At 36.1% G+C, this 27,876-nt stretch overlaps 2 protein-coding genes across 7 annotated transcripts; one reads left to right on the top strand and one right to left on the bottom strand.

Moving 5' to 3' along the window:
• The first annotated feature begins 345 nt into the window (after positions 1–345).
• Positions 346–2,928, top strand: LOC115445994 (dosage compensation regulator). 2 transcript variants are annotated; one of them, XR_005112846.1, is made up of 2 exons: positions 346–687; positions 2,009–2,228. XR_005112846.1 is itself a non-coding variant. In XM_037441972.1 (2 exons), exons 1-2 carry the CDS (start codon positions 1,707–1,709, stop codon positions 2,594–2,596), a joined length of 600 nt encoding a protein of 199 aa, XP_037297869.1. In that variant the 5' UTR covers positions 1,611–1,706; the 3' UTR covers positions 2,597–2,928. The 2 variants fall into 2 exon arrangements, 1 of the variants encoding a protein (XP_037297869.1); XM_037441972.1 differs by lacking the exon at positions 346–687 and adding an exon at positions 1,611–1,718 and having other exon boundaries at positions 2,009–2,928.
• LOC115446009 (protein timeless) lies at positions 2,787–27,228 on the bottom strand. 5 transcript variants are annotated; one of them, XM_030172547.2, is made up of 18 exons: positions 27,003–27,194; positions 26,675–26,736; positions 12,925–13,028; positions 11,548–12,098; positions 11,254–11,407; positions 10,729–10,964; positions 10,332–10,627; positions 9,888–10,248; positions 9,079–9,270; positions 8,706–8,806; positions 7,930–8,128; positions 7,630–7,853; positions 6,991–7,463; positions 6,618–6,818; positions 6,339–6,528; positions 4,716–4,820; positions 4,267–4,449; positions 2,787–3,402 (listed from the first exon to the last, which is right to left on the bottom strand). In XM_030172547.2, the coding sequence occupies exons 3-18, from the start codon at positions 13,019–13,021 to the stop codon at positions 3,252–3,254; spliced, it is 3,714 nt and encodes a 1,237-aa protein (XP_030028407.1). In that variant the 5' UTR covers positions 13,022–13,028; positions 26,675–26,736; positions 27,003–27,194; the 3' UTR covers positions 2,787–3,251. The 5 variants fall into 5 exon arrangements, 4 of the variants coding, with proteins under 4 accessions (XP_030028407.1, XP_037297867.1, XP_030028408.1 ...); XM_037441970.1 differs by having other exon boundaries at positions 26,850–27,192; XM_030172548.2 differs by lacking the exon at positions 26,675–26,736 and having other exon boundaries at positions 27,003–27,192.
• Positions 27,229–27,876: the final 648 nt, after the last annotated feature.

Genomic DNA, 27,876 nt, shown 5'->3' on the forward strand with positions numbered 1-27,876 from the left:
GTCAAAGCTAGGAAGAAGCTAGGTATCTGATGTTAGTGATGTAACAAATTGTCTCGCTATCATATAACGTATCTACATATCAAGGCCTTAGCTAGGGGTGGGGGCATTGTGGGGCAATGGCCTACCTTAAAATACTAATGCCCTACCTTAATAATTAACTAAATTGTACATTAGTAAGAGTTATTCGTATTGATGGGTGAAATAACCCTCTTTCGAGATTTAAGGGAACTTTGTTACAATCTGTATATTACCTTAAAAATTACGTAAGTATTAAGCTGTTTTTTTTTTACTCACGTTCACAAGTCAAGAAAAAAAAAGATTGAGCAGATCAGATGTAGTAACATTTTTATTTCCGCCCTGCTTGTAATAACCGCTGCCCTACCTTAAATTCAAGTCTAGTTACGGCCCTGCTACATATCCGTTATGATTCAGGTCGCTTCCTTATTACCGTATGGATGGTAAAAAATAAACATAGGTTAACTACCAACGTACCTACCATGGAAGCGCAGTAATGACTATTGAATTAGATACGGGAAAGCACTGGCTGGGACGCAGGTTTCAATAATTGTGGTTTGATGGTGGACGTCGACGGCGAGGTTTAGCAGCGATGCTGTCGCGAGGTTCTTCAACCCGCTTCTGTTTCACTACAATCGCACATTGGTCGCATTTACAACGCGCATTGAAGAGGTAAGTACAAACGCGCGTGTTACGGCGACGATTAGTTATGTATCGACGCGCGATGTTTTTATATTAAGTCCATCTTGTAACTGTGGAATGCACATTGATCCCTGTATCGAAGTTGTGTCAAAGCAGCTGCATGTTTTTATCGCGTCTGTATCATCTCAAGCGCGAGAGCATCGAGATTATAGCGAAGCAGAAATCACCTCCTTACTTATCAGTTATTAGATACTTTAATCACTTGCCCCAAAGCTGCTGTACCTATCCAGGTACCTTATAAACGGAGTAGTAAACGATAGGTAACATTTCGTTAGAAGTGCCACATATAAAGCGCCTACTATTTAGCCAAGTAGAGTCAGACGCCGATTAGAGTGGACGTTTGAAGCGCCATAGTCAATACAATACAAGAACAAAGAAAGCCCTCAAATAAGGCTTTAAAAATATGTTCATATATGATATTAGTAACCTACTAATAAGTAAGTGTAATATTTATGAATGAGTTGGGTAGCTCATTAGGTAAAGAACTTAGCTTCATAAGATACCTAACTTTATTTATGTAAAATGCCAAAATGCAATAATAGGAACTTTACAATGTCAATAAATTCCCTAAGACTATAAATAGGCCCATCTCGTTAATACTTAAAAAGATAGATTCTAGATTTACACGACTTCATTCGCGCGTAAACCAGACTCTGTAGGTAGAATAATTTAGTAAAACTTTAGATAGTATCATAAAAAAATATTTTTTTTATTTAATCTAACTAATTAGATTGTTTACGTAAATGAGTCGCCAAAGTTGGCATCGACGAGGCGACCGTTGTAACGTAGAGTCTAGCCACCACTACCGCCGCCGACCGGGCAGTCCGTAATCGCAAAGTAACCGGCGCGGCGGGTGAAAGAAAGCAACTTTTGATTCACTATAGCCTGTCTCTCGGCTACAAAGAGAATGTTTCATATATAAGCGACTAAATGGACCTGCAAAGCAACAGTTTTTTAACCGCTCCGTTGTCGCACACACAAAAACCACAATGGACATTTCGGTCAGTATCTACTTACTTATTTACATACGTTTATTATTGCGATTTGCACTCGACAACAAAAACTACGTTTGTAGATGCGGCATAATTTTATTTGTGTTAGGATGTTATTGTTGTGTAATACCGTACATAACACTCGCCTGTTTCCTTTTTCACTGGCTGCATTATGTAATCTGTAATTATTTTAGCAATATAACGTTACACCATGCTTGACAAATGATATTCCACTGATTTTACTTTGCCGATCATTAATTCCAATAAGTTGTGTTCATATATGTTTTTGTTTGTTTCAGAAATTAGTAATATTACTATGTTGCACATACTACAGCATCGCGTCGCATCACTCGCACACAATACCAATAGAGGGCTACGAAACAGAACTACAGGTTCTTGGCCAACATGTAGATATTCCTGAAACACCCGTGAAAGTAGTTAAAATCACCAAAACCATTGCAGTTAAAATACCCGTACCATATCCAGTGAAAGTAAGAGAGAAAGTGCCATACCCTGTTCCTATTGCTAAACCTTACCCGGTGCCCGTCCCTCAAATCATCAAAGTGCCGCACATAATATCTACCAAAGGAAATTACGGACATGATGGTGCCGGAAGTGGTAGTGAGGGCGCGCAGAGTTCTTATTTACCGGGTGGCCAAGGCGGCAATTCCTATGGGGTTCAGGAAATCGGATCAGATAATGGAAACTCTTTTGCTCCTTCCGGTGAAGGGCATGCCTTCGAGGGCGGCAACTCTGGTTACAACCAAAATGCAGGCTCTTTTGGAGACGAATACGAAGGAGAGGGATATCCTGGCGGTTCTTACGGCGGCCCATCCCAAAGCTATAATGGTTATTCTAACAATAATAACGTCCACAGTTTATATTAATTAAGAAATAGCGACAATGATTTAAAATATTTTTATTGCAAAATACAGCCGGAAGATATATTGTGATGATCAAACCATATAGCAAGGAAATTATTTTGTTATATCTATAACAATGGTACTTAACTACAGTGAAATTAAAATGGTGAATACAATTACCTAGTGTGATTCAGGATATTGTGAGTGATCAGAATGAATTTTAGAGGTATTTATTAACATAATTCTGTTTGTTACATATTGTATATAGCAAGAATATTTGTTGTTGTATGTGTGCTACGTAATATTGTTAAGTTTGTTGTAAATTATTAGTAAAAAGATTTTGTTACAAAAAAAAACTATTTATTTACAGGGTCATTGACACCTTACAAAAATTATTTTACCTATTTTAATACATAAAACAAACGAAATGGAAAAATCTTTAAAACATTTCATAACACCTTAAAACATTTAAATCGACATCTTACACATATATTTCACTTTCACTGTCAGATAAAAACAGTACAAAATAGGGAATGCGGAAGATTTTTGTATCAAATAAATCTACACATCTACCAGTTCATACAACTCGTTACATTATATTATTAATACATCACCATTTAGAGATACTTAAAAGTCATAACATTTATTTGAAACTATTGTATGCAGTTAGTGGTTGTAATTAAAACTTGGGTGAGAACTCGACGCGCGGCCGCTTCCCGGCGTGCGCGGCGTGCGCGGCGTGCGCGGCGCCGGCGTCGCCCGGCTTCTCGTCTTCGTCCGAGACGTACATTCGAGTCAAGTCGGAAGCAACCGACGCAGTTTCACACAAACTGCAACAAAATAAGAAAACTACAGGACAACCGAACTGCTGATACATATCATTTTCAACCTTTCCCTTTTTATATATGAAACATTATATTTAATTTCATCTTTCCAAGTAACTGGAATGCACTTCATTACATAATCAAAATCCCCGCAACGTAACGTTACGTTGAATATCTGTTTGCATTATGTAATACGTTGCGTAATAAGTACAAATTAGTATCTTTTTTTATGAATTTACTTCCATCCAATCGACAAAAAAAAATATAGAACAACTTTTGTGGGTCTATTGCAAAAGCACGGCGCACGCCCGCTCGTGTGTAACACGGAACTGCCAGCAATAGTTATATAACAGTATAGCCGCCATCTCATTACAGAAACGTCGATGTCCATCGTGCATGTCATAATTACGGTCTGCAGTGTAATCAAAACAAAACTAAAAGTAATCAATTCATTTACGAATACGACGCAAAATATTTGTTGGTACAAGTGTATCACTTGTGAACGGCTGCCGTCACTTTTGTTTTTTACGTTTATACCATATAAAACAAAACATTAACTTCGAATTGATAACCTCCTCCTTTTTTTGAAGTCGGTTAATAATGTTTATCGTATAGAAAAGTGGAAAAATCAGTGAAAAGTTAATATCAATTTTTGTATAGACTTATAAACGACAGATTCTTTCAGATTTATGATGGAATTTTAAATTCGGTTATAAGGGATAATCATTGAAACTGCCGATTCAATTTTAAAATTATACCACGAATACGAAGCTACATTGTATCCTAGTTGCAGAAGGCTTTTTAATTCCGGAATAGACTTTAACGTAAGCAAAGCTGGAAGCTGCTAATAAAAATAACTAATAAGTATACCTATTATTATAATATTCCGATTCAGCGAGATTCACGGTGAAGATGGGCATATCTTGTTTGACGGGCATGAGCAGCGGCGTGGCGGCCGCGGGCGGCGCCACCAGCGGCACCAGCGCTGGCTCCTGCACCGGAAGCTGCATCACCACGTCCGAACCCTCCTCCTCGTCCTCCTCGGTCGAGCGGCTACAGTGCAAACATAACAAAACATTACTTACATACGGACGCAGCCATTGTATTGCCGAACCGATCAACAATACTTACAGGAGAAACGTTTTGGGAAGATCGCTGCGACGTCCCCGTGTACCAACAACCCTGGCGTCAAGCGGATCTGCCCGATTTAACAATCGTACTGCTCTCCCCCGTTTCAGAAGGATAAGCTACATCTTTCATTTATTAAATTTAAAGAGAAGTATAAAAAGATCTCTGTAGCGAGACTTTTAATAACTTACGTTGCCATTGTTAAACTGATTTTGTATTCTTGCGATTTCTGTACCACCTCTAACCAGTTGTGCTTGTCCACTTCACCACTGTCTGAGTGGAAAGAGGTTCCGGGCCTGTGACAAAAGCAAACAAATTATTTACCTATCTAAAATTAAATGCAAATAATACAAGAGGAACAGGTAGATGCCCGTGCACAGATGAAGTTTCATACAATGCAAATCTATACTCTATATACTATTATATAAAGCTGAAGAGTTTGTTTGTTTGTTTGTTTGTTTGAACGCGCTAATCTCAGGAACTACCGGTCCAAACTGAAAAATTCTTTTTGCGTTGGATAGCCCTTTGTTCGTGGAATGCTATAGGCTATATATCATCACGCTATACCCAATAGGAGCGGAGCAGTAATGGCTAATCTCAGGAACTACCGGTCCAAACTGAAAAATTCTTTTTGCGTTGGATAGCCCTTTGTTCGTGGAGTGCTATAGGCTATATATCATCACGCTATACCCAATAGGAGCGGAGCAGTAATGGCTAATCTCAGGAACTACCGGTCCAAACTGAAAAATTCTTTTTGCGTTGGATAGCCCTTTGTTCGTGGAGTATTATAGGCTATATATCATCACGCTATACCCAATAGGAGCGGAGCAGTAATGGCTAATCTCAGGAACTACCGGTCCAAACTGAAAAATTCTTTTTGCGTTGGATAGCCCTTTGTTCGTGGAGTACTATAGGCTATATATCATCACGCTATACCCAATAGGAGAGGAGCAGTAACAGTTTCAACATGTTGCAAAAACGGGGAAAAATTATTAGTTTTGAGAGCTTCCGTTGCGTGCGCTGCGTAAACGGTTAAAGTTATGCAACAATGATGTATGACGGGATTGTTCCTCTTAAAAAGTTCTAAAAATATATATTATAAAATAAAGTCCCTCGCTGCATCTGTCTGCCTGAACGTGTTAAACTCAAAAACTACCCAACGTATTAAGATGAAATTTGGTATGGAAACAGTTTGAGACCCTGGGAAGAACAAAGGCTTCCGGGAAACTACTACTTTTATAACGGAAAACTTTAGCCTGAAAAACTTTATAACGCGGGCGGAGCCGCGGGCAAAAGCTAGTACTAAATATTACGTGGGTGTGTCGGTAGACACGTGTAGTATTACGTAAATTCGTATACAGGAGATATTTAGTTGTGAGCAAACAACGTGACCCATCCCTTGTGTGCGAGGCGCGCGCGGCGCCACGGCGGGTGGACCGAACAATTAGTACGGCAGCCTGCACCAAAGTAGGTACAGTTCCGTACAATATATTTTAATAAACAATTTCAAAATTATGTTCTATGTATAATATAAAAATATTATGCTTTTGTCGACGTAGGGAAACATAGCAATCTAGACACATCCAGGGAAAGACATAATAAACTTTTATGTGATTTATTATATTATTATATTATAATATTTATTATATTCTACTATCTACCCCAAACTTTCAATTTCCACTTCCAGCTTACTTTAACGGCTATTAAACAATAAATATTTTTTAAGATGACTGTAACACGTAGTGGAGTGGGTGAAGTCATTTGCCGACAATTCATATGCATAAATATTATTTTGCTTATATAGCTTTACTTACATGGGCGTAAAGTTAACCATCGTCGCGAGATGCGTTTGTTTTTGGATTTGATATGGATTATCCGATGTTTCCATCATAGAGACGTCTTTGCTAAAATCATCTGATAGCATCAAATTACTTTCTGGTTTTGTGTTAGCTATAAAAGTAGTACCGCCTTCAGAAAATTCACTTATAGAAAACTTTAATTTAGCTGTAAAAGTAAAAATATGAATTAAGAAATAAATAGCAATTTGTTAAATGAAATGGCCGACGTAACATTTAGTATTCAGTGATACTTACATTTGTCTATAGAAGCTATTTTGGATGCTACGTCATATAGGAACTCCGCCGCCCAGAAATGTGGAATGCGAATAAATACTTTGCCCGAATCTACAGGCATATGGAATCCCAGTTTATGCAATAGTTGCAGGAATTTTAAATCTTTGCATATGTTAGCCTGGCTACAGTTCCAAGGTACCAACGGAACTGATTGGTTGAAAACTAAAACATAAAATGCATAATATATTACAAAGTCTTTCTCACTGCCTGGCCCGCCTATCATAAAAAATAAACGCGTATACCTAAATAATTTTAAGTTTTATGTTAAGTAATTATCCCAATATTACATAAATAGATAAAGAACACAACTAAAATCATAGATGGATGAACTCACGCAGGGAATGGTACGACACCGGCGACATAGCCGGATAATCATTTGACTTCTTTTTGAACAGTTCAAAATTCAACAATTTGCAATCCGTGTTGTCCAGTGTAGAGTCACTGTTCTTTTTCTTCTCCAAATATATCTTAGCGTAGCACGTGTCCAGCAACACTTTCTGCACCCAATCCAAGAACTTGGATTTACCGTCTTGCGCAAGCTGTTCACAAAGCTTCTCGATTTCGTCTTCTCTTAACTCTTTGTTCGCCTGGACTGCCTTAAAGTTGCGTTCACTTTCACCTTTCACGTAACTTTCATAATCATCTTTGTTTATAATATTTTGATGGTATAGTTCCTTTATAACTGAATCTCTGGATTTAATGATGCCATCTTCTTTGAACAACTTAATTATTTCTCCGATTACATCTGGCGATGAGTTGCATTGTAAGTAATTCCAGCTTAGAGATGATAACTCGTCTTCCGTCCATCTGCAGAAAACCAAGAGGGATCGAACATGTTAATCTATACATAATACATATATAATTAAAAATTAACCTTAAAAAGCATTTAAATTTTGAAGGTCTGAGATCTTGGCCAGCGATAGTCACTAAGAGCTTGTGGACTGTATGCAATTATGCCTTATAGATTACATACGTGTCTTTAGATGAGTTGCCGGTGTTATTATTTCCCGATATTTTCTTTATTTCGGGTGGATTCATCTCTGTTTTATTCTGGCGATCCAGCACTACGGTCGGCTTAACAACCATCTTATTATCTTCAAAGCTTTCCGCGTCCAGCCTGAAGTTAGCCATGCTTTGTAACGTGTGCGGTTTCTTTATGAACGTATTTATGACGTACTCGATCAAATCCGACCAGTCCTGAAAATTATCTCATTTTAAATCCATTGTAATAAGTGATTACAACAGTAAGAAGATAATGTTAATAATAACTAACGTCACATATTTCAAATTCCGATTTCCATATAGAAGTGAACGTTTTCAATATCTTAGGTTGGAACAGCGTTATCAAACTGTCTAACTCTCCTCCGACGTGGTGCATCAGAGTGAAAATGCAATCGTTCACAAACTCCCCGTTGCCTGCGTAATCCTCCAGCAGAAGTCCGTACTGGTACATCACCTCAGGAGTAGCGAATCTGTAAGAAAATATTTTTTGATTAATTATAGAATATATTTATCGCGCAGTGTAATTAATTTTATTAAACGTCTCCAAAGGAAGTTTTTCAAGGTAATTTTTTAAGATTGGGCAGCAAAGGCAGCTCCCATACCGCTGTAGGCATCAGAAAACTTTTTTACGAGGCTATCCCTCATTTCTACATTCACAGATTAAAATCAATCGACCATGTTGCTTATAAGCATCAAAATACTCTATAGGACTATAAGAGGTTTGAGTACTTTTAAGATCACAAATGAAAAAAAAACTTTCTACATTTTGCAGGTAATGCGGCATCCGTTCGCTTTTAAACGTAACATTAATCATTTGTGTTAAAATGATAACTATTATGTTTATAAAATGTTAATAACTATTATGTTTTATAGAGCGCTTGTTTCCACCCTTCCTAAATTTGCACCACATATCGCAGTGGTTAAACGTTATTGATTCGCACACAGATTCGTCAAAATATAAATCATACAGAATCAAGGCAATGCAACACGATATAACAACAAACACCATTACATAAAAATAATTATTATTAAAATGTAAGAACTTACTGTTTAATGTGATCAAGCATATTGGTGGAGCCGTGGTAATCAGGCAACTTCATAACGTTATCCAAAAACAACAGCAAAATGTGATTTGTCACCACGAGATCCTAAAATATTTCAATACCAATGAATAAGTGCCGAAAAAAATTCTCAAGCCTGTTTAGTAGATAATAAGTAGAGAATATATTATTAAGATTTATCTATGTTTCTGCTACGGGACGGGACGTACAGTGTACACGCACCTTTTACCATTAAACTTCCCAACTAGACTATATCTTTTACTAACTTAGTATAACACTTTATTGATAATATTAATTTATAATTAATTACAATAAAAATGGCAAATTTGATAATAGAACTATATTGAGTTAAAATATACCTGTAAATATTGTTTGGTATGGTATCTTGGGTTATAGTGCCGTAACAATAGCACCAGAAGAGATCGCAGCTCTTCAGTCTCACACATTTTGATCTGCAACTTAATGAGCTCCTCCTGATCATCCTTGCATATGTGAGAGAACTTCTTGTACACTTCAATGGCTTGAACAAATTCTCTTATAGCAGTCACTACCTGGAAATTGATATTATAATTGAGTTGTGTCTAATCCATATAGCATTATCAGCAATACCTTGGGACTACTTGGATATTTACAGAAAAAATACGTGTATTACAAGTATTTGTACTGGCGTCGCTTGGCATGTTTTAGATGAGGGATTTTCCGTTCATCTGCTATCAACGTGACCAGTTCGACGGTGGGGTCGCGCTGTACCTCCGATTCTTAATAACTTTATTGACCATATTAAATCTAAATGCGACTACCCATATTATGTTGGAAAATATCTTTACTATTTCCTATTAGGAATTTAGACAACTAACTAACGCAGTTAAGACAAGGCAAATATTTCGCTTCTTACTTTATTGAAATATAAAGTAGAGTTATAAAACATTAAAAACACCTCGGGCGGCGTGATCTGATGTTCGAAAGCTTCGAAACTAGGGCGTTTTACGCAACAACGGCAATACAATTAAAAAAGTAGTACATAGCCACAAGTAATTCGATAAAACTACAAAAAACAGCGACTCTGGAAGTCCCAAGGCTTGATTTAAATCAGAACACTACTTCCAGTACGGTCCCTAGAACAACAATATTTAATTATTTCAACATGGTTATGGTGAAGGATACTTACTAAATGAAGCCTTCTCATGCAGGGTTTTAAATCGTTTCCATCCAGCTTAATAGCTAACTCAAATTGCTCACACAGATTTACACCTTCCGCCGTCAAGTAAGACAATATGTCGAATGATAGCACGGAACAAATGTGTTCCAAATCTAGTTCAATTTGTGTAGCAAACTTCAGAAAATATGTCACGAGCCAGAAAAAATGTGACGTGTCGATTTCTAACTGCATGTTGGTGAGAATTTGGCTGTGAAGGGTCTGAACTAAAGAATTGTATCCCTTCAACAAGAAATCGACTGTAAATTCTTTTAAGACGTTCGATATATCGTCGTCCGTCGGTGTTTTATGCGATAATCCTTGTACGTTTATTCTTAAATAAAAAAATAATAATTATAAAATATAACCTGTATAAAAAAAATTGGCACATAAATAATAAAATAAACATATACTCACATGTTGGCTTTGCCCCTTTTAACGATTTTTTTCCTTTTTCGCTCTTGAAGATTAACCCCAGAACGGACCTTGTTGTTGATTCTCTGTTTAGGATTATGGGGTTTTTGATGAACGGGTTTCTGAGCAGGCAGCTCGTCTTCATTACTGGATGTTGAAATTGACTCCTGGTTTTCGATTTGTGTTCCGTACCCACAATCTGAATTTTCAGATATCATTGTTTTTTTTTCTTGGGTATGTGATTGAGCTTGGTCACATCGCTCTGAAAAAACATTGCTACTGCAAGATGCCGCTTTATCCTGTGCAAAGTAAACGCAACAAACATCAGCCACATAATACAATTTAAGTGAATAAACAAACAATAACATTTAAGCGAAGTAACTTCAGAGTACAATCTTACATTTTCGATAACCTTCATCGGCTCATCAGGGGGATGTTCCATTTCATGTTTTTCATCTTCCTTTTCGTTTGCTTGTTGAAATGTATTATTAAGATTCTCATTTTGATTATTCATGGATGTAGTCTCCCAACCGTTGTTGACCAAGTTAGGTTCATCGTTGGATTTACCGCTTGCACCCGTGTCGGATGAATCCGACGTGGGATCAGATGTTAAAATGGGTGATGAGTCTTCACTACCTAATTTGAATTTAAAATAATTTAAGTTAACGTAACTAACCTAACCTAACTGGAACCCTACTCATTATATTATAAATGCGAAAGTAACTCAATCAGTTACGCTGTCACAGTATTACTATGGAGATAGTTTGAAATCCTAAGCAGGACATAGACTTCTTTTACTGGGACAATATGTAGCGAGACTTTTATCGCAGAAATAAAACACCACGCGAGTGGAGCCGCGATAAAAAGTAACCTTTTTATTATCTTTAATAACAATAAAGGAGTACTCGGTGTCAATCAAATTTACCTCTGTCTGGGGGAGAAGTGTTACTTTCATTATCTTCAGAGCTTTCCGAGAGCGACGCCTCGAGCCACATATTGAGCAGTTTGTGCAACGTGACGATGTGCTGATCCTTGTATAACAAAGCTATTAACTGAACCATTGTAACAGCCCATTTGGTCTGAAAGAGAAACATTTACAAAACACAAATCTCGTCTATTGCACATAGCGCACAAAAAACAAACAAACTACTTTCCTTATATTTCCATCAGCGTGCATAACAGGAATTGGTTGAATACTTAGCATTTTTTTATCACTTACCGCATCGGGGATGGTCATCAACTTGATAAGAACTTTATCTATACTTTGGCTGAATATATTCCATAGGATCTGGTTTTGTACGGTGTGAGCAGTTCCATTGTAACTAGGACTCTGGTTGCTGTTGTCTTCAGGTATATGCAAGATATTCCTGAGCAGCAGAAGACTATTGCTTATATTTGTACATTGTTCTGCTGACAGCTTTGATTTTTGTTCGAAATCTACATTTTTCTTTAAGAACTCTATAATTACTCTTGTTGCTCTATGATCTGTAAATGCAACTTTGGTAGATGTAAGTAGATTATTAATTTCAAAAATAGTATGTCGACCAAAATCATTTTGTGAAATTACATCAACTGAAAGTAAACACTCAATTGGAATAGTTAAATTTACTAAAATTCTAATCAAGAGTTCTGTAGTTTTGTCATCTTTAGTGTGAATCAAGAGAGGTATTAAATCCTTCTTGATATTCTGGCCAAAACTTATACTTCTACGAAATGTACGTAAATATTTATCTTCCGTTATAATATTGTGCAGGATCGCTTCAAGGGCAGCTAAAAATAAATATAGTACATTAGAATACCCTAATAAAACAATAACTCGCTTTTTATAAAATTGTACAGCTATCATTAATTTTTATGACTTCTCAGGGACAGTTGTCTGAATTATCGGCTTTATAGTTCTGGATTATCTTATTCACGTACGAGAATAAGATAATCCAGAAATATAAAAACATTGTTAAAACATTTTTTTATGACTAGACAGTCATACGACTAGACTGTTTTTAACAATGTTTTGAGGTCAACTGTAAAACTAGGTGTACCTGTTATGACCCAGCGTCAAGTAGGTATCAAATGGTAGAGATCGGACGGCCGCTGAGCCCTACACCAGCACACAAACTAAATATCCGAGGTAACCTTTCACGCTTTAGGGATGAACATATTTTCTTTTGGATAACCAAAACAACCGTCTCTGCGCAATTATACCTATCGGCCCGTCTCTAATTAAGGAGCGGTGGGGAAGGGGACTCAGAAGTCCCCGCTGAAGGAATCCCTTGTCAACAGTAGCGCGAAGCAGAAACAGTAAACAACAACACCATCCAACCACAGAGTCACACGAAAGACGTGCTACAGTGAACAAGTCAGTACAACAATAGGCATTTACAATTCCTCAATGACCCGTATTTGGCTCCCTTTTATGACAGACTGGCAACACTGGTGGGCTCTTCTTCTCCAAATACTCCCAACCCACAAGGCAGGAGTGATAGGAGTTGCAGACGGTGGCTGAAATAGGCAATTATCTCCAGGCTCGCCAAAAAAAATTAAGATAACTGTACAAAATAATAAAATGTTACAAGGACTTGATCGAAGCGACACTTACCATTACAATTTTGGTTCACATGATACCCATCTGCATGTAGAAATCCAAGATTACTAAATGTGCTGTGGATCTGAGGACTTCGTAGCACCCATTCCATCTTCTATCTACAAAAAAAAAAAAAAATATATACAAGATTATCCCGTTATAACCAAAGAGGTAGATAAGCCTCGTTTCGTTACGTCCATTTCGCCTATTTAGATGACTTTAATGCAAATTTTGTATACCCGATGACTTTTCTTTTTCTTAAAGTTTAATAGCAAGAAAGTAACTTTCCAATAAACTGTATTTCATGATTATTTTTTGAACAGAGAGGTCGTTGCGGCGGTCAGCGACCATTTAGGTAAGTTGTTAATTTCAGATGAGTTAATATATGTATGTGTTATCATGTAAAATAGATGGCAACTATATAGATTGGTCCTAAATATAATCTAGTTGAGAAACAAAAACTAAAACATCGTACTTCCGTTCATGAATTATGAAAACTAGGTGTTGATCGCGGCATCGCTCACTGTAAAATCCTTTCCCACTACATAAATTCTTTAAAACACAGTAGCAATCTATGAGGCCAGCACCAACTATTTAAAAAATTTGGTCGAACATTTGAATTCATTTCAACTGAAAATTACCGGAATAATAATAACCTGTGTGTATGTGTTAATCCAGGACATAATCTATATTTGAGCCAAATTTGAACCAAATCCGTTGAGCTGTTTCTGCGCTTACTTCTAACAAATATCTAAACATCTAAAATCTAAATATTTTTAAAAACTTGTACATTTATAATATTTATAAGATAAGGTAAAAAGTGATTGTTAAGTAACGACCACTTATTTCAGTTGACTTAGTAGTCGTTTTTACAATAATAGTCGCATTCTAACACTAGTGTTTACTAATAGTGACTATTGTTGTAAAAAGTTAAAAAAAGTAATAAAACAACTTTTATAGATCCTTTTTTATTCTCTTTAACATAATAAACAATAATAAGTAATACCCATAATATATTTATATCACAGTCAATCAAATTTTAAATTAAAGGAATAAGGATTAAAATTAAAAATATTCATTAAGAACCTTGTGATCGATCGGCTACTGAATATATCTCCTTAACATACGTACCTATTTACACAGCTTATTTTAGTTTGTGGTCATCTTTATTTGTACTAAGTCTTGGTGGTCGCAAACTGGCGTCGATCGTGCTTTGTGAACTGTGATACAGTTTACATTGGCGATCACTTTTTATGGGTGAATTGTATAACCATAAATATACCATTCAGAACATAATAAGCAAAGCAAAATAAAATTTTGTTAGTCAAAATACGGTCTTGTAGTAGTGTTTTATCGTATTAATAAAATATGCATTTTAACAAGCGAACACCACGTTTCAACTTAATAAAAGGCAAACATTTACTTTAAAACTATTAAACAATTGAAATCAATACATACTTAACATAACTACACTTCATACTTCAGTGAACAACTTATATTAAGTAACAAAACTTACTGTTGCACTCCGCGCGACTTTCTTTTTTTCTTTTAACTCATGTCAATACTGCACACACTTCTCAATCAAAACGAAAATTCTGCGTGCTTTTCTTTTATATACAAGCACGGCAAAGTGACCTTACTGCACCTGATGGTAAGTGCAGTGGGATCCAATAGAATGTCGACTGACGAGAGATGATTACCCCTCGACAGTCGACACAATTGTGCCGGCCTGTTGGAACCGCATGTACACTGGCTGATCCCGGAACACAACACACTTACGTGGACCATTATGACAGGTTTTAACACCTTGTGTATGTACCGTGGTCGCTAACCGGGTGGATATAAAATATATGCTACCACCCAATGTTTTTTATTTTAGGCTAAGAGGTTGGCATAAAATACAGATAAATATTCAACAACATCTATTAAAATAATATGAAAGAGTTCTTATTTCGAGAAGAAAGAATATTATTTGTAATAAAAGAAATACGAGTTTATATAAGCAAGTGGTCGCGTAACCGGCGTAATGTTCGTATACCATTAGATATTGATTAAAAATCCCAAACTACCTTTACCAAATTAAATGCTCTAACAGAAACCATAAAAGAGCAACGTTCAAAATAACAAATGTATAGGAGGCCGTACATGGTACAACCAACACAATTAAATAACCAACAAAAGTACTAAACCTTTAACATTCATAAAAATGCCCGAAGTTTAAGTAACTCTTAATATAGATTCTTTATTCTAACTTCAGTTGATTTACAAAGTTTTTTAAGCATTTTCCTTTTTTTTTTATTTGTTTGGCTTCTTAGCCTTACATCTATTAGCCGTTAGTTACCTTCAGTTTTACTTGTGTATACATTAACCTACTAATATTTATTGTAATAATAAGTACTGGACACAAGATTACAAAGTTGTTTACTATAAATGTAATGAATAATAATTTGACCTAATATCGAATATTCGGTTATCCTTTCGTCGAAAGCGCCGAATGTTCGGAAAAAAATGTTTACACTTCACGCACAACAGGGCCCTTATTCTGTATGATAGCGTAAACGCGTAACGCGGCCGTGTCATGTTATCTTCGAGAAATGTGTGTGGAATGGTATTCTGTAAGCCAAATTTCTATAGTCCTAAACATGATGCGTTGTGTTACGTGCTTGTTACGCACTGTCAAAATAACGTGCGGGATAGAGAATAAGGCCCCAGGGCCCTTATTCTGTATGAAACTGCAAACGCGTAACGCGGCCGTGTCATGTTATCTTCGTGAAATTTGTGTGGAATGGTATTCTGTATGCCAATTTCTATTGCATTGGACGTGACGCGATGCGTTAAAAGCTTGTTACGCACGGTAAAAATAACGTGTGGCATAGAAAATAAGGTCCCAGGTAGGTACGACATAGGGTCGTAGCCAAGGTGACTTCTTACAATCGTTAACGCTAATAAATAAACAGAAAAAATGTATGAGAAAGACATATCATATCGATAATTCCATCGCTATAATGTGTTATTCTCATATATATTACGTTAGAGTTAACGATTGCAAAAGGGCATCTTGCCTACCGACTACGGGAGCCTGTTCACGTACAAGAACGAGGGCGCGCATAAATAGTCCATTGAAAAGTTACATTTGGGGTTGCGTTTTTTAGAGGACGCAATTTTATTTTTTTGAAGTGTAGGGGGGTGTCAGTCTAAAGCTAAAACCAAGTTTGTGGGGTCGCCACCCTTGTCCCACGGCCGCCATCTTGAAAATAGGGGTTGAAATGGTTTTTACGATGTATCCCTTAAACTATTTATCTGACAAAAAAAATGTATAAATATTTTTTGTTGCAAATTAAATTCTCTACAACTTTGGTGTAGTAACTTTTGTCGTAAAACTATAAATAAAAAAGTTATAAGCGAAAATGTTAAGAAATTCAATGTTAAGCAATGTCCATTGCAACGTCATCAGAACGTGTGTTTATAAGGTTCATAATACTTTTTTTGTACTCTCATTAATACCCAAATACCCAAGGGACCATTAGGGAACAAAAGAACATCTGCCTGCTATTATTATTATTATTTCTAACCTCTCTTATTGTAAGAATAACTGATAATTTTGTGTTGAAGTTGTCGTAAGCAAGTTTTTTATTAACATTTTGACTTTTAAAAGTCAAAATGCTAATAAAAAAAAAGTAGTTTTCACTAAAGTTAAAATCGTGTCTAAAATCATTCGTAATCGTCCTCACAATTAAAAACAGAATAAAATACATCCGCACGTATAGAAATATCTAGCACAACTAAAAGATATAAGTTGAACGACAAATTCAACACAACATTATCAGCTATTCTTACAATAAAAGAGGTTAGAAATAATAATAATAATAGCAGGAAGATGTTCTTTTGTTCCCTAATGGTCCCTTGGGTATTTGGGTATTAATGAGAGTACAAAAAGTATTATGAACCTTATAAACACACGTTCTGATAACGTTGCAATGGACATTGCTTAACATTGAATTTCTTAACATTTTTGCTTATAACTTTTTTATTTATAGTTCTACGACAAAAGTTACTAGACCAAAGTTGTAGAGAATTTAATTTGCAACAAAAAATGTTTATACATTTTTTTGTCAGATAAATAGTTTAAGAGATACATCGTAAAAACCATTTCAACCCCTATTTTCAAGATGGCGGCCGTGGGACAAGGGTGGCGACCCCACAAACTTGGTTTTAGCTTTAGACTGACCCCCCCTACACTTCAAAAAAATAAAATTGCGTCCTCTAAAAAACGCAAGGTAAGGCCTAAAAAATGTAACATTTCAATGGACTAAAACATATTTATTTAATTTGTGATTTACGTACGTCACCAATTCCCCTACGCGTTAAATATTAGATCGCAATGAGTAGATAAATAACTAAATAGTCCTTTTCACAAAAAAATATATAACTAAGTATTTTCCAAAAGTTTTACGAAATGAGAAATTTTATTAAAACATGTTTTTTTATTTATTACTAACTTTTGCTCGCGGATCCGCTCGCGTGAAAAGTTTTTCCGGGATAAAAGTCCCGCTATACATTTTCCCGAGATGGAAAGTAGTAGTCTATGTCGTTCCCAGCGTCTCAAAGCATCTTCACACCTATTTTTTATCGGCAAAGGTTTATCGCCTTCAGACAAATGCAGCGGAGCACTTTGTTTTATAATATATTGTTTAGAATTTTTTAAGAGGAATAATTCCGTCAGACATGTTTGTTGCGTAACTTTAACCGTTTACGCAGCGCACGCAACAGAAGCTCTCAAAGGAATACATTTTCCCCGTTTTTGCAACATTTTTCATTGATTTTCCGTTTTTGTGGTCGTAGCGAGATGTTATACAGCCTATAGTTTTTCTGGATAAATGGGCTATCCAACATTAAAATAATTTTTCAATTCGAACCGGTAGTTTTAGAGATAAACGCGTTCAAACAAACTCTTCAGCTATGTATAACTAATAGTATAGACAAATAGACATAGATAGAATAAAGGTGATTTGTAGACATTCTATATTATTATTGGCAGTTTAAAACAACAAACACAACAGCTAAAATACCAATTTGCTTTGGTTTTCTACGAGACATTGGTACGTTTCGACCTGCACGAATTGGCTAATACATATATTACTTTCAAAATAGGCTGAAAATATGCTTGCTGGCCAACGATGCTGTGCAAACCGTGCCGAATGCCAATGGTAAAAAAAGTTGAAAAACTTGGGAAACATTGGTTGAATGTTTAAACAGCGTCCTACGACATATAATGAGCGATGTTTTGTTACGCTAACAAAATAATGTTACAGAGAAACATTTACGCACGGCAAAAACGGGCAGCGCTCTAACCGATAACACGTGCTGACGGTCGGAGACAGGTCCCTTTCTGCTCTACAATTCCATGACATAGGATGGAGGAAACACGTGAGTCGGAAAACTCTACAACAGGTTGAAGGTGCGTCAGACGAAATCGTAACTACGTAAGTAAGTCCGGAACACTTCCATAAGAAACTGAGATCGGACACGTGTTTATGCAGATCAGATAAATGAAGTAGGTCCAATACTTCGATCCAATTAGACACTTATATAAAAACTAAAAACTTAGCACAAACTCTATGTAGCCTGCAATAAATGCAAAAATCTGTTATTGGATGGTACGTAACCCTTGACAATACCACAAACAATATGAAATGATTTTTAATAGATACCTATTCTTAATTATTGATCAATGACGACAAATATTTTTTTTACTAAAAAAATAGCTCGTCGTCTATATTTTGTTTTGGCTTTATTGAAATAAATGTTTGTGTTTATAAACATACATTAAATATTTAAGATTAGACTCCAAAGAACCCAACATAACATATCATAATCCCATTTGATTTTGAGGAGTCTCGTTCTGCTTCTTTAAAGTCCAATGTTTGCATATTAATGAACTAAAATTTTAAAATCGGTTTACAATTTGCGGGGAAATCTGTGAACACATATGTAAGTAAACGGAAGCAAATCTGTAAACACGAACTAATTGTACGATCAACATGCCCAATACCTAGTCCATAGAATGATTTTACTTGTAACACTCCAAAAAAGTCTCCAAAAGCAATCTGTCTGTATGTGATCGATTTTCTCAAAATATACTTAACGTATTTTTGTAGGGTTTTTACTAAAAGATAATGCAATTCTTAATGAATGTTTGGTTAGTAGTGCATTACGATATTATGTAAATTGAATGAAATATAACGATTACTGTTGAAAAAATTTTGTGACACACTGATTTCACGCGGGCGAAGCCCCGGGCAAAGCTAGTTGAAGTATAAAAGCGTGTTGTGGCAAGACTATAGGAGTAATATCGTGTTGGTTTATCAACTTCTTTTTTTATTCTCTTAGTAGGCTAACGAGCGAACGATCCGCCCATGGGCACCGCCAAGATTAGTTTTAGGGAGACGCATCTGCACTTACGCACTTTACTACATAATATCATTAAGTTTTTTTTTTCAAATTCAACTCGCATGCGCTTTTGAAAATGCTTTTTCATTAAAAAAAAACCTCTGTCGTGGATAGTTCTCATGATTGCACATTTATTCAGAGACTTAATTTTTTTGTGATTTATTTCGGGGCAGGGGGGTGCAAATGCACCTACTTGCACCCCCCTTCCGGTGCCCATGGGTCCGCCTGATGTTAAACAGCCCCCGCCGCCTATGGACTGAAGCAATACCAGAGGCACAGCCAAGCCATTGCCTACTGGGAGATGAGCACTTTTTTAAACCTCGTTTAAATCCTTCTTTAAGTCATAGCGCTCGGGAAACACATATGCAGGGAGTTAATTCGAAAGTTTGCACGTGCGCGGCAGAAAGGACGAACCGTGCTACTACAGACGAATTCAACGTAGTAGGGATAAACTCCACTGCGATGGCGAATGGTGCGTTAGTAAAAAGTTGAGGCAAGTATCATCTTAAACAGTTCCTCGTAGCACTCCCCATGGAAGCACACCCAGCGCCTCCACTCTGTCCGTGAGATTGAGATAATCGAAGATTCGAAGTGACATCGAGAAGCCGGAGCTCCCGCCTGACAGCACGCTAGGTGATGCCGATTTCAGGCAGGGAGCACTCACACCAGGGAATTTCTTGTGGTGCGGCTCCACCGTCGTTCAACGTCGAATTTAAGGCAAAGGATTCAACCAAAGCATCGGCTTTCTCCTTTCTGTGAGCCAGATTGTTATCGGACTTACACAGTAGTAGAAGACTGGACTGGCAGATATTGCCTTGTAGAGACTTAGCAAGTGACTAAAAAGCTCGACTACCAGAGGGATAGCTCTTCAGACGCTCACCAAACCAGCAAATTTGGTCTGCCTTGGCCTTAGCAATAGCCCTCCTGTTGGGTCTGGAAACGACATTGAACTTCCGCTTCTCCTTTTTGGCGTTAAGAGCTCGACAATTACTGGCACCTTGCCAAGACAAATACGCGAACTGTTTGAGGCGCGCTGTGGCGGCACAGGCACTATTGTACCAGGACCGACTACGGCGCCCCATCGATATTGTAGTGTTGGGAAAACATTTCCATACCCAATATCACCACATCCCTAACGCAGTCCGCACAGGTGTCGGAATCGTTAGAGGAGAAACAGTATTGCCCCCATTGGAAGAACACAAAGAATTCACAGAGACCATCCCAATCTGCTGACCCATACCGCCAGACCTTGCGGGATTCAGAGGCTCTTGGGCGGCCAGGATAATCCACAGAGGCCGACGTGCGGACCAGGCGGTTAGATGATCCTAATCATCATCGTGGACATTGACCACGACGCTGTATCTGTCGAGGTTTGTGGTCAGCAGAAGATCCAAAAGAGAGGGCTCATGGCTTTCGATATCATGCATACGGGTGGACTGTGTCACCAGTTGTGATAAGCCATATGTCAAGGCTAACTTGTAAACGTACCTACCCCGGAGGTCGGTAGTTCGAGACCCCAACCGCTCTTTATGATGAGCGTTGAAGTAACCAAGAACCACCACCTCCGCCTATGGGTACTGTTCGAGAACACGGTCAGTCCCCATTTGGACGTTCTCAATTAGATGAGAAGATACCGTTTCACTAGCATTGGACCTGTAAAGGCATGCGTAGACGCGGGAACGACCTCCTTGATCTACGCATAGCCAAAAAATTGACAGGTCCCGATGCTCCTCATTTCAATAGAGAAGATGTTGGGAAGCTTGCACAAGCCTGGGATCCAGTTCACATTTAATTACTGTTCATGTGTAACTTTGTCTTTGCGGATGTCCAGCGCCTCAGTTCTTCCCGTGACCACGAAGACGGCAAAGTCTTCGAAACGTCGGAAGAGAATTAAAATATAAAAACCTCAATAAAATCCGAAAAATAGTTTAAGTTTAACATTTGGTATATTTATTAAGTGACATATAGAGCCAAGTTAATGATATCTGTACAATCCTTGCAAAAAAGAATTCGTAAAAACCGTAATACAACTCAAAAACCGTCCGATTTTACCTCAACGCAACAATTTTTTTCTAATATCCCAGTGTTTTTCACATTTTATCATTAATATTAATTTTCATCGAAATAATTTTTCATGAGTTGCAAATATTGTGTCTAAATTGATAAAACTTTTACTGTAGTAAACTAATTACTTAAAAGATTCTAGTAGCATCGTAACAAGTTCTCAAACAAAGACTTACGTAGATATTCAGCAATCAATCCACTTAGCCCATTGCCACTGTCACTATTATTATAGGTAGTTGACGTTCCAAATAAAACTCAATAACACCAAGAAGTGCATTAAAGATATTAAATAAATGCTTTTTAACAAACTCAAATAATATCTTTGTGAACAAATTAAATCAATAGACCACAATATTATTCTTTTACACAATAAACAACGAGAGAAACCATTATTGTCTGTAATATACTACGCGTCTATCATATAAAAAGTGTCCAACACGTACCACGTGAGCATAAACAACGTTATCCTACAAACCAATAGTAGGTCACGCTCACGCGAGTCGCGTGTTGACTGCACGTGCGGCGGACTCATCGCTGTGCGCGCTCGGCGCTGTACGATCTACCTCCGCGCCTCCGCCCTCCGCACCTCCGCCGCACGAACTCGAGCGACAGCCCACTGTATCTATAACCACCTGCCTCACTATAAACGCCTTTAGAAAATATAACGTGCGCCGCGCTACTACCAATTATTTTTTTAATATTTTTCTTCCTGAACTGTCTAGAAATTTTTACTTTTTACTTTCATTGCTAAGTCCTGAATTATTAAACTAGATAATTTTGAAGCAAGTTTTTAATATTATCGTTAAGTTTTTATCGCTTAATTTCTAGAAAAACTCACCGTAATTTTAAGTACCTTAGTTCCTGTAACCTAAAGCATGAGCATATCATGGGCGTATTTTAATGATACCGCGTTCCAAGTTGAATTCTTATGAATTAGGCTTAAGTATATTATTATCTATGCAGAGCTATTATATCCGAGTGCTTTAGTAAATTCGAGTGCAGTAAAGATATTATTTTTGTTTTGTATATTGTCCGACAACACGAGATAGACGGCAGTCTAGGAAGTTGGCCTCGTACTATGGAGGCCTGTTGAATCTGACGACGGCACCATTCCGTACGCGGAAGCTTCTAAGCCGATGGGACTATGGCGGTTTCTCGTTCGTGGTGATTATAGATGGTGAACTAATTAAAATTAAATTACTTTTGAAAACAGTCATGGGTTTAAATTGCGGAGGAACTTCATCTAAAGATCAAGTTCCAATTAAAATGACACTCGTATTTTATTTTATTTGATTGAAGAATAACAAACAGTTGTAAATTAAATATTATTAAATAAGAACATACATAATTTATTTTTTTTATAAGCATACAACCTACAACGAGTTTTATTAAATACGGAATGGGAGGGGGGAGCTCCAAAAAAATTAGATTTTTTTTAAAATAGCCGGCACACATTAAATGTTAACAGAACAAATCGGCGAAGGCTCCCGTGTAACCTTCCAATTTGGACAGCCTTGTCATCAATCTACACAACGAACTTGCAAAAGATCATGTACGATCAGCAACAAAAGTCGATGAACAAATACTAATTTACAAAACACCTGAACATTGAAACGGACCATAAATCACTTACCAAAGAAGAGTACAGATTAAGGTTATCATTTCAATATGGATACCAAAGTAAAGGATTGGCTGAAAAAATATGAATAAGAAACTGACGTTTACGTTGAATCCTTCGAAGAGAATCTATAATACTGCCATAATAATTTTGAATTTACACATTTGTTCCTTAAACCGGCCAGTGCTCTATAAAATAGGATGTTTAAAATGTAACTAACCTATTCCTATTAATCTTATAATATTACTTACTAAAATATTATGATGTTTTGTCCATAATTAAAAATCTATGATTCTGGTTATTAACTTCAATATATACTATTATATAAACCTGAAGAGTTTGTTTGTTTGAATGCGCTAAACTCAGGAACTGCTTAGCCAATTTTGAAAATATTTCACTAATAGGAAGCTACATTACAGCGCTATACGCTACTTTCTATCCCGGGTCAATATAAAGCAAGACTTTAGTCCTTGAAAATTTTTTTCACGCAGGCTGAATAGCGAGCCAAAGCTAGTATGTTACAAAATAACAATTTAATTGATATTCTGGACTGTTGGAAAAAAAGCTTGTATATAAAACAAAGAATTTGCTAATTTCAGCCACATTTGTATTTATTACAGATCATAAAAAATTGCTAGTAATGTTTAGCGGTGAATGGTTTGACGGCGTTCAGCTACTTTTGTAGTTCAATTATGTCAAGTTGTTTTGTATTTAAATTAATCAGTAACTTATGGTAAATGATAATGATTAGGAAATATTGGAAACAAATTATGTTCAAGGACTTCTGTTGCTGACTGTATGACAACTGGCATGCCGCATGCTATCCCTAATACCATGTCGTAAGTCACCCAAAGACTGAATGCCCATGCCTGTATTAGTTAGGCCAAGATTGCCTAACCCACGGATCACAAAGCAATGACGTTTACAAGGAACAAATTATGTATTGACTGTGTGGATAAGTTTCCAAATTTACGTCAGATTGGAAATGATGACGTTCTATACTTTACTCAATAATTATTAAGTGAAATAAAATATAAATAACTTACATTATGCAATAAAAAACTTACTGTGCTACTGAGAAGGTCTTTATTAGGAGCCCAATAGTGAATTGAATATTTGAAAGTTCTATTGGCCCGACTGTGCGTCATAACGATAAATTTTGCACCGGATTCCAGTGACGCCTTTTAAAAAAAAAGGAAAAATAAACGGAGATATTTCGTATTCTACGCCACCTCTTCAATTTTAGTCTAGTCTTTACTACTATAGTATAAATATAAAGATTTTGTTTGAACACGCTAATTTCAAGAACTACTGTTTCAAATTGAAAAATTCTTTTAGGGTTGGATAACCCATTTATCGAGGAAGGTATAGCGTACATCGCCTATAAGCTATATAACATCACGCCATAATCGACAGGAGCGGAGCATCAAGTAGCAAAGTAAAATGTTGCAAAAACTGAAAAAATCCATTCCTTTTAAGAGCTTCCGTTGCGTGAGCTGCGTATAGATATAGATAGTTAAAGTTACGCAACAATTAAGTATGACGGAATTGTTCCTACTAAAAAGTTCTGGAAAATATATTTTAAAACTTCCCTCATTGGATCTGTCTGCCTGTCAGAACGCTATAAACTCAAAAACTACCCAACGGATTTAGATGAAATTTGGTGTGGAGATGTGTAGTTTGAGACCCTGAGAAGGACATAGGCTACTTTCTATATCAGACGAAGCCGCGAGCAAAACCTACTATTTAAATAATACTTGGACACTTAGTAATACTTGTTTTTGTGCTATTAAAATGGGACGAAAAGTAATAAGAGAAAGTGAATTAAAATGGGAATTTACTAGGGCGGGTATGTCATCGAGCAAATTCCGAGCGGAAGAAATTCCCAAGTTTGCTCATACAAATAATGTCATGAATCACAATATTGTAAACCGTGGTAGGGTAATTGCGTATACGTATTTGATTTTATGCATTATTCAATATGTTACACCAAATAATACGAAAAATAAGACCGTATGCGATAATGACGTTAAAATTGGTTAAGAAATGCGACAGTAATTTATATTTCAAATATTGCAATACATAAGCGGGAGCGCGTCATAGGGATGTACTTTTTCTTCCTTTCGCGCGCGCACATCGTAATCCGCGGTGACGTCACGTGCCAGTTTTAGGACAATTTTGTCTTTAATAATACTTAAGTAATTTATAATAATATATCTTACACCAAATTTCAACAGCTTATTATAACTTGTTAATTTTGTATCAGATTTAAAAAATTCTTTTGTGTTAGATTTTGTGTGACAAATAGTAAATCTATACTATTGCAATATATCTGCAAAATAGCTAGTTTAGAGAATGGATTCAAAGGAAAATGTTGTTTTCTTTTTACAAAATTATTTGAATGTGTCATATGCTTAGGAATTTATTTTGTAGGCTACTATATTTATTTAGTCTTTGTTTTGCAAGATTATGCAGTTTAATTTGTATGTACATCTTATTTTAAATTATACTACATGATTCAACAACTACTTGGTTGTGTATACATGGGATATGGTTTCATTTTTATAGATATTTGCTTGTTAATACATACCAACACATAAGTAATATCACCGCCTAAGTCGAAAATTGGGAGTATTTACTTTTAAATGTCATTGTATAAAACTTCTCACAATGCTTCAAACTGCATATAACATTTTGAAAGTCCCAATCTAAGAATCTTTACCATCCAATTCAAAATATGCAACATAAATGGTTATATCTTTAGATCATGTTGAGTTACAAGTTTGATATTTTTACAGCTGAAAAGGACTCTAGACCCAAGTATTTATAATTTATAATAATATATAAAGCTGAAGAGTTCGAAACACAGAAATCTCAGGAACCACTAAACTGATTTTGATTCATTTTGCAATAATAGGAAGCTATATTATGCCTGAATGCTATTTTTCATCTCAGGAAAATATATAGTGGAATTTTTATCTCAGACAAACTTTTCACATGGGTGGAGTCACAAGCAAATGCTAGTTTTATATAAATTTTAACTTGAAACCATTTCATGAGGAAAATGGTCTCAATGAACATCTGTATGCCAGACAGACAGACAGATAACAAAATGAACCTTTAAGATCCCTTTTGAAGTACCATGAAGGGATAGTGCAATACTGCAAAACTAGCAAGCATAAATACCCCATAAGTGATGGAAAAAGCCAAAATGATATGGATACATAAAATGCTGAATAAATATTAACACATTCAATTTTATCTTTCCACTGAAAAGCATTCTTTTGTCACTTTTTCGGTTTTCACAATGCCAATCATACTGTATTGTAGTATCCCTGTCAATATATGCCTTTTTTCAGGTCACAATTACACATCAATACATATAAAACCAAATATATATATGACTTAATAATCTTTAAGTTTCTACACCAGAACTCAAACATAATAAATAATGCTAAAGTGCTATGGGCAACTATTTATTCCATGAACAAACTTTTAAACAGTAAGAACCACTTCGTAAACTGAGACATTTATTTTATTGATTGCCAATGCCTATTTTAGTGTATGTATGTAAAAATCTATGATTATCAGTCAATTGAGCAATAATAAATACAAGTAAAATAAAAAACATACCTCTTTGTTGCGCGAACTTGCGTTATATTATACCAGTTTTCAATCAAATGGAATCAAAAGTCCTAATAATAGAGAATATCAGCAATTATATTTATAAATGAGAAAATATAATTGGGTGTTTTTTTAATAAAATTACTATTACTTCAAAACTATAAAATTAACTAAAGTTAATTACTTTTAACGAATTTAATTTTTCTCTTAAATTTTTATTGCAGTAAAGGGAACGATTTGATTTCAGACACAATTTACACAAGAATTGATTGACACATTATATTTGAAATTCTTAATGGAATATTCCCTCAATCACTGGCTAACTCACTGAAATTACCTAAATTTAAGTAATTCCGTCGTTCACGTTCATATTACTCAGTGTCACTCAATGAATAATGAATAATGAACAGGAGTCAAACTAGATATAGATATGGGATAACCAAAGAGAATTATAATATATATGGAAAGGGATAACTTAAGAACTGCGTCAAAAGTCAAAACTAAGTAGTACAAAATGTAGAAACAACTGATAAGAAGAATCAGCCTATATGGAGGAGAATTTGAAAAAGTGACCAACTATAAGCATTAAATTACTACTCAAAAACCCACAACAGTAGCGCTAGCGTCGCAAGAGGGTAAGGCACGAATTAACAATAATTGTGTGCTGACATGAATATTTCTGGTGATTTATGAAATTAATGTAACGCACTCCTCTGCCACATAAAGCCTAAATATTCTGGTGGGTCTGACGGGCTATGTATTGCTAAAGACAGTAGTAAGTTTTTGAGGAACCACTGTTACACATCTTTAATTTATGTTTAAGGGAAGCTAGATATCTCGACAATTTAAAAATCACTCGAGTGATCCTGGTTACGCAAGCAGGCTTAAAATCGGATGTTATTGAATACCGACCAGCAACAGTGCTGTCTGCATTTACGAAGGTATTTGATGCGGCTTTGTACATTAGTATATTGATACAAGTGAACACCCAACTGACTAATACGCAATATGGCTTTCGTCCAGCGGTAATGATAATTGACTGTGTTACACATATATAACACAGTCAATTATCATTACCGCTAGTAGATGACCGCACGTCAGTTAACCAAATGCCATATACTTTGGTACTCATTTTAGGGTGGTCAAATATTTGAAAATTTGTTAAAACAATAGTTAAAGCTAACTAGGGCATAATAACGCAGAAAAATCAT

The sequence above is a fragment of the Manduca sexta genome, chromosome 23, assembly GCF_014839805.1.
Source record: "Manduca sexta isolate Smith_Timp_Sample1 chromosome 23, JHU_Msex_v1.0, whole genome shotgun sequence".
Taxonomy (NCBI): Eukaryota; Metazoa; Arthropoda; class Insecta; order Lepidoptera; family Sphingidae; genus Manduca; species Manduca sexta.

Excerpts from the sequence above, each read along its gene's own strand:
- LOC115446009 (XM_030172547.2), bottom strand. The coding sequence starts at position 13,021 with ATGGAATGGGTGCTACGAAGTCCTCAGATCCACAGCACATTTAGTAAT. Across the intron at positions 8,129-8,705 it reads ATGCTTGATCACATTAAACA|ATTCGCTACTCCTGAGGTGA; the intron begins GTAAGTTCTTAC and ends ATTTTCTTACAG. Across the intron at positions 4,450-4,715 it reads ATCAGTTTAACAATGGCAAC|CCGCTCGACCGAGGAGGACG; the intron begins GTAAGTTATTAA and ends TTTGCACTGTAG.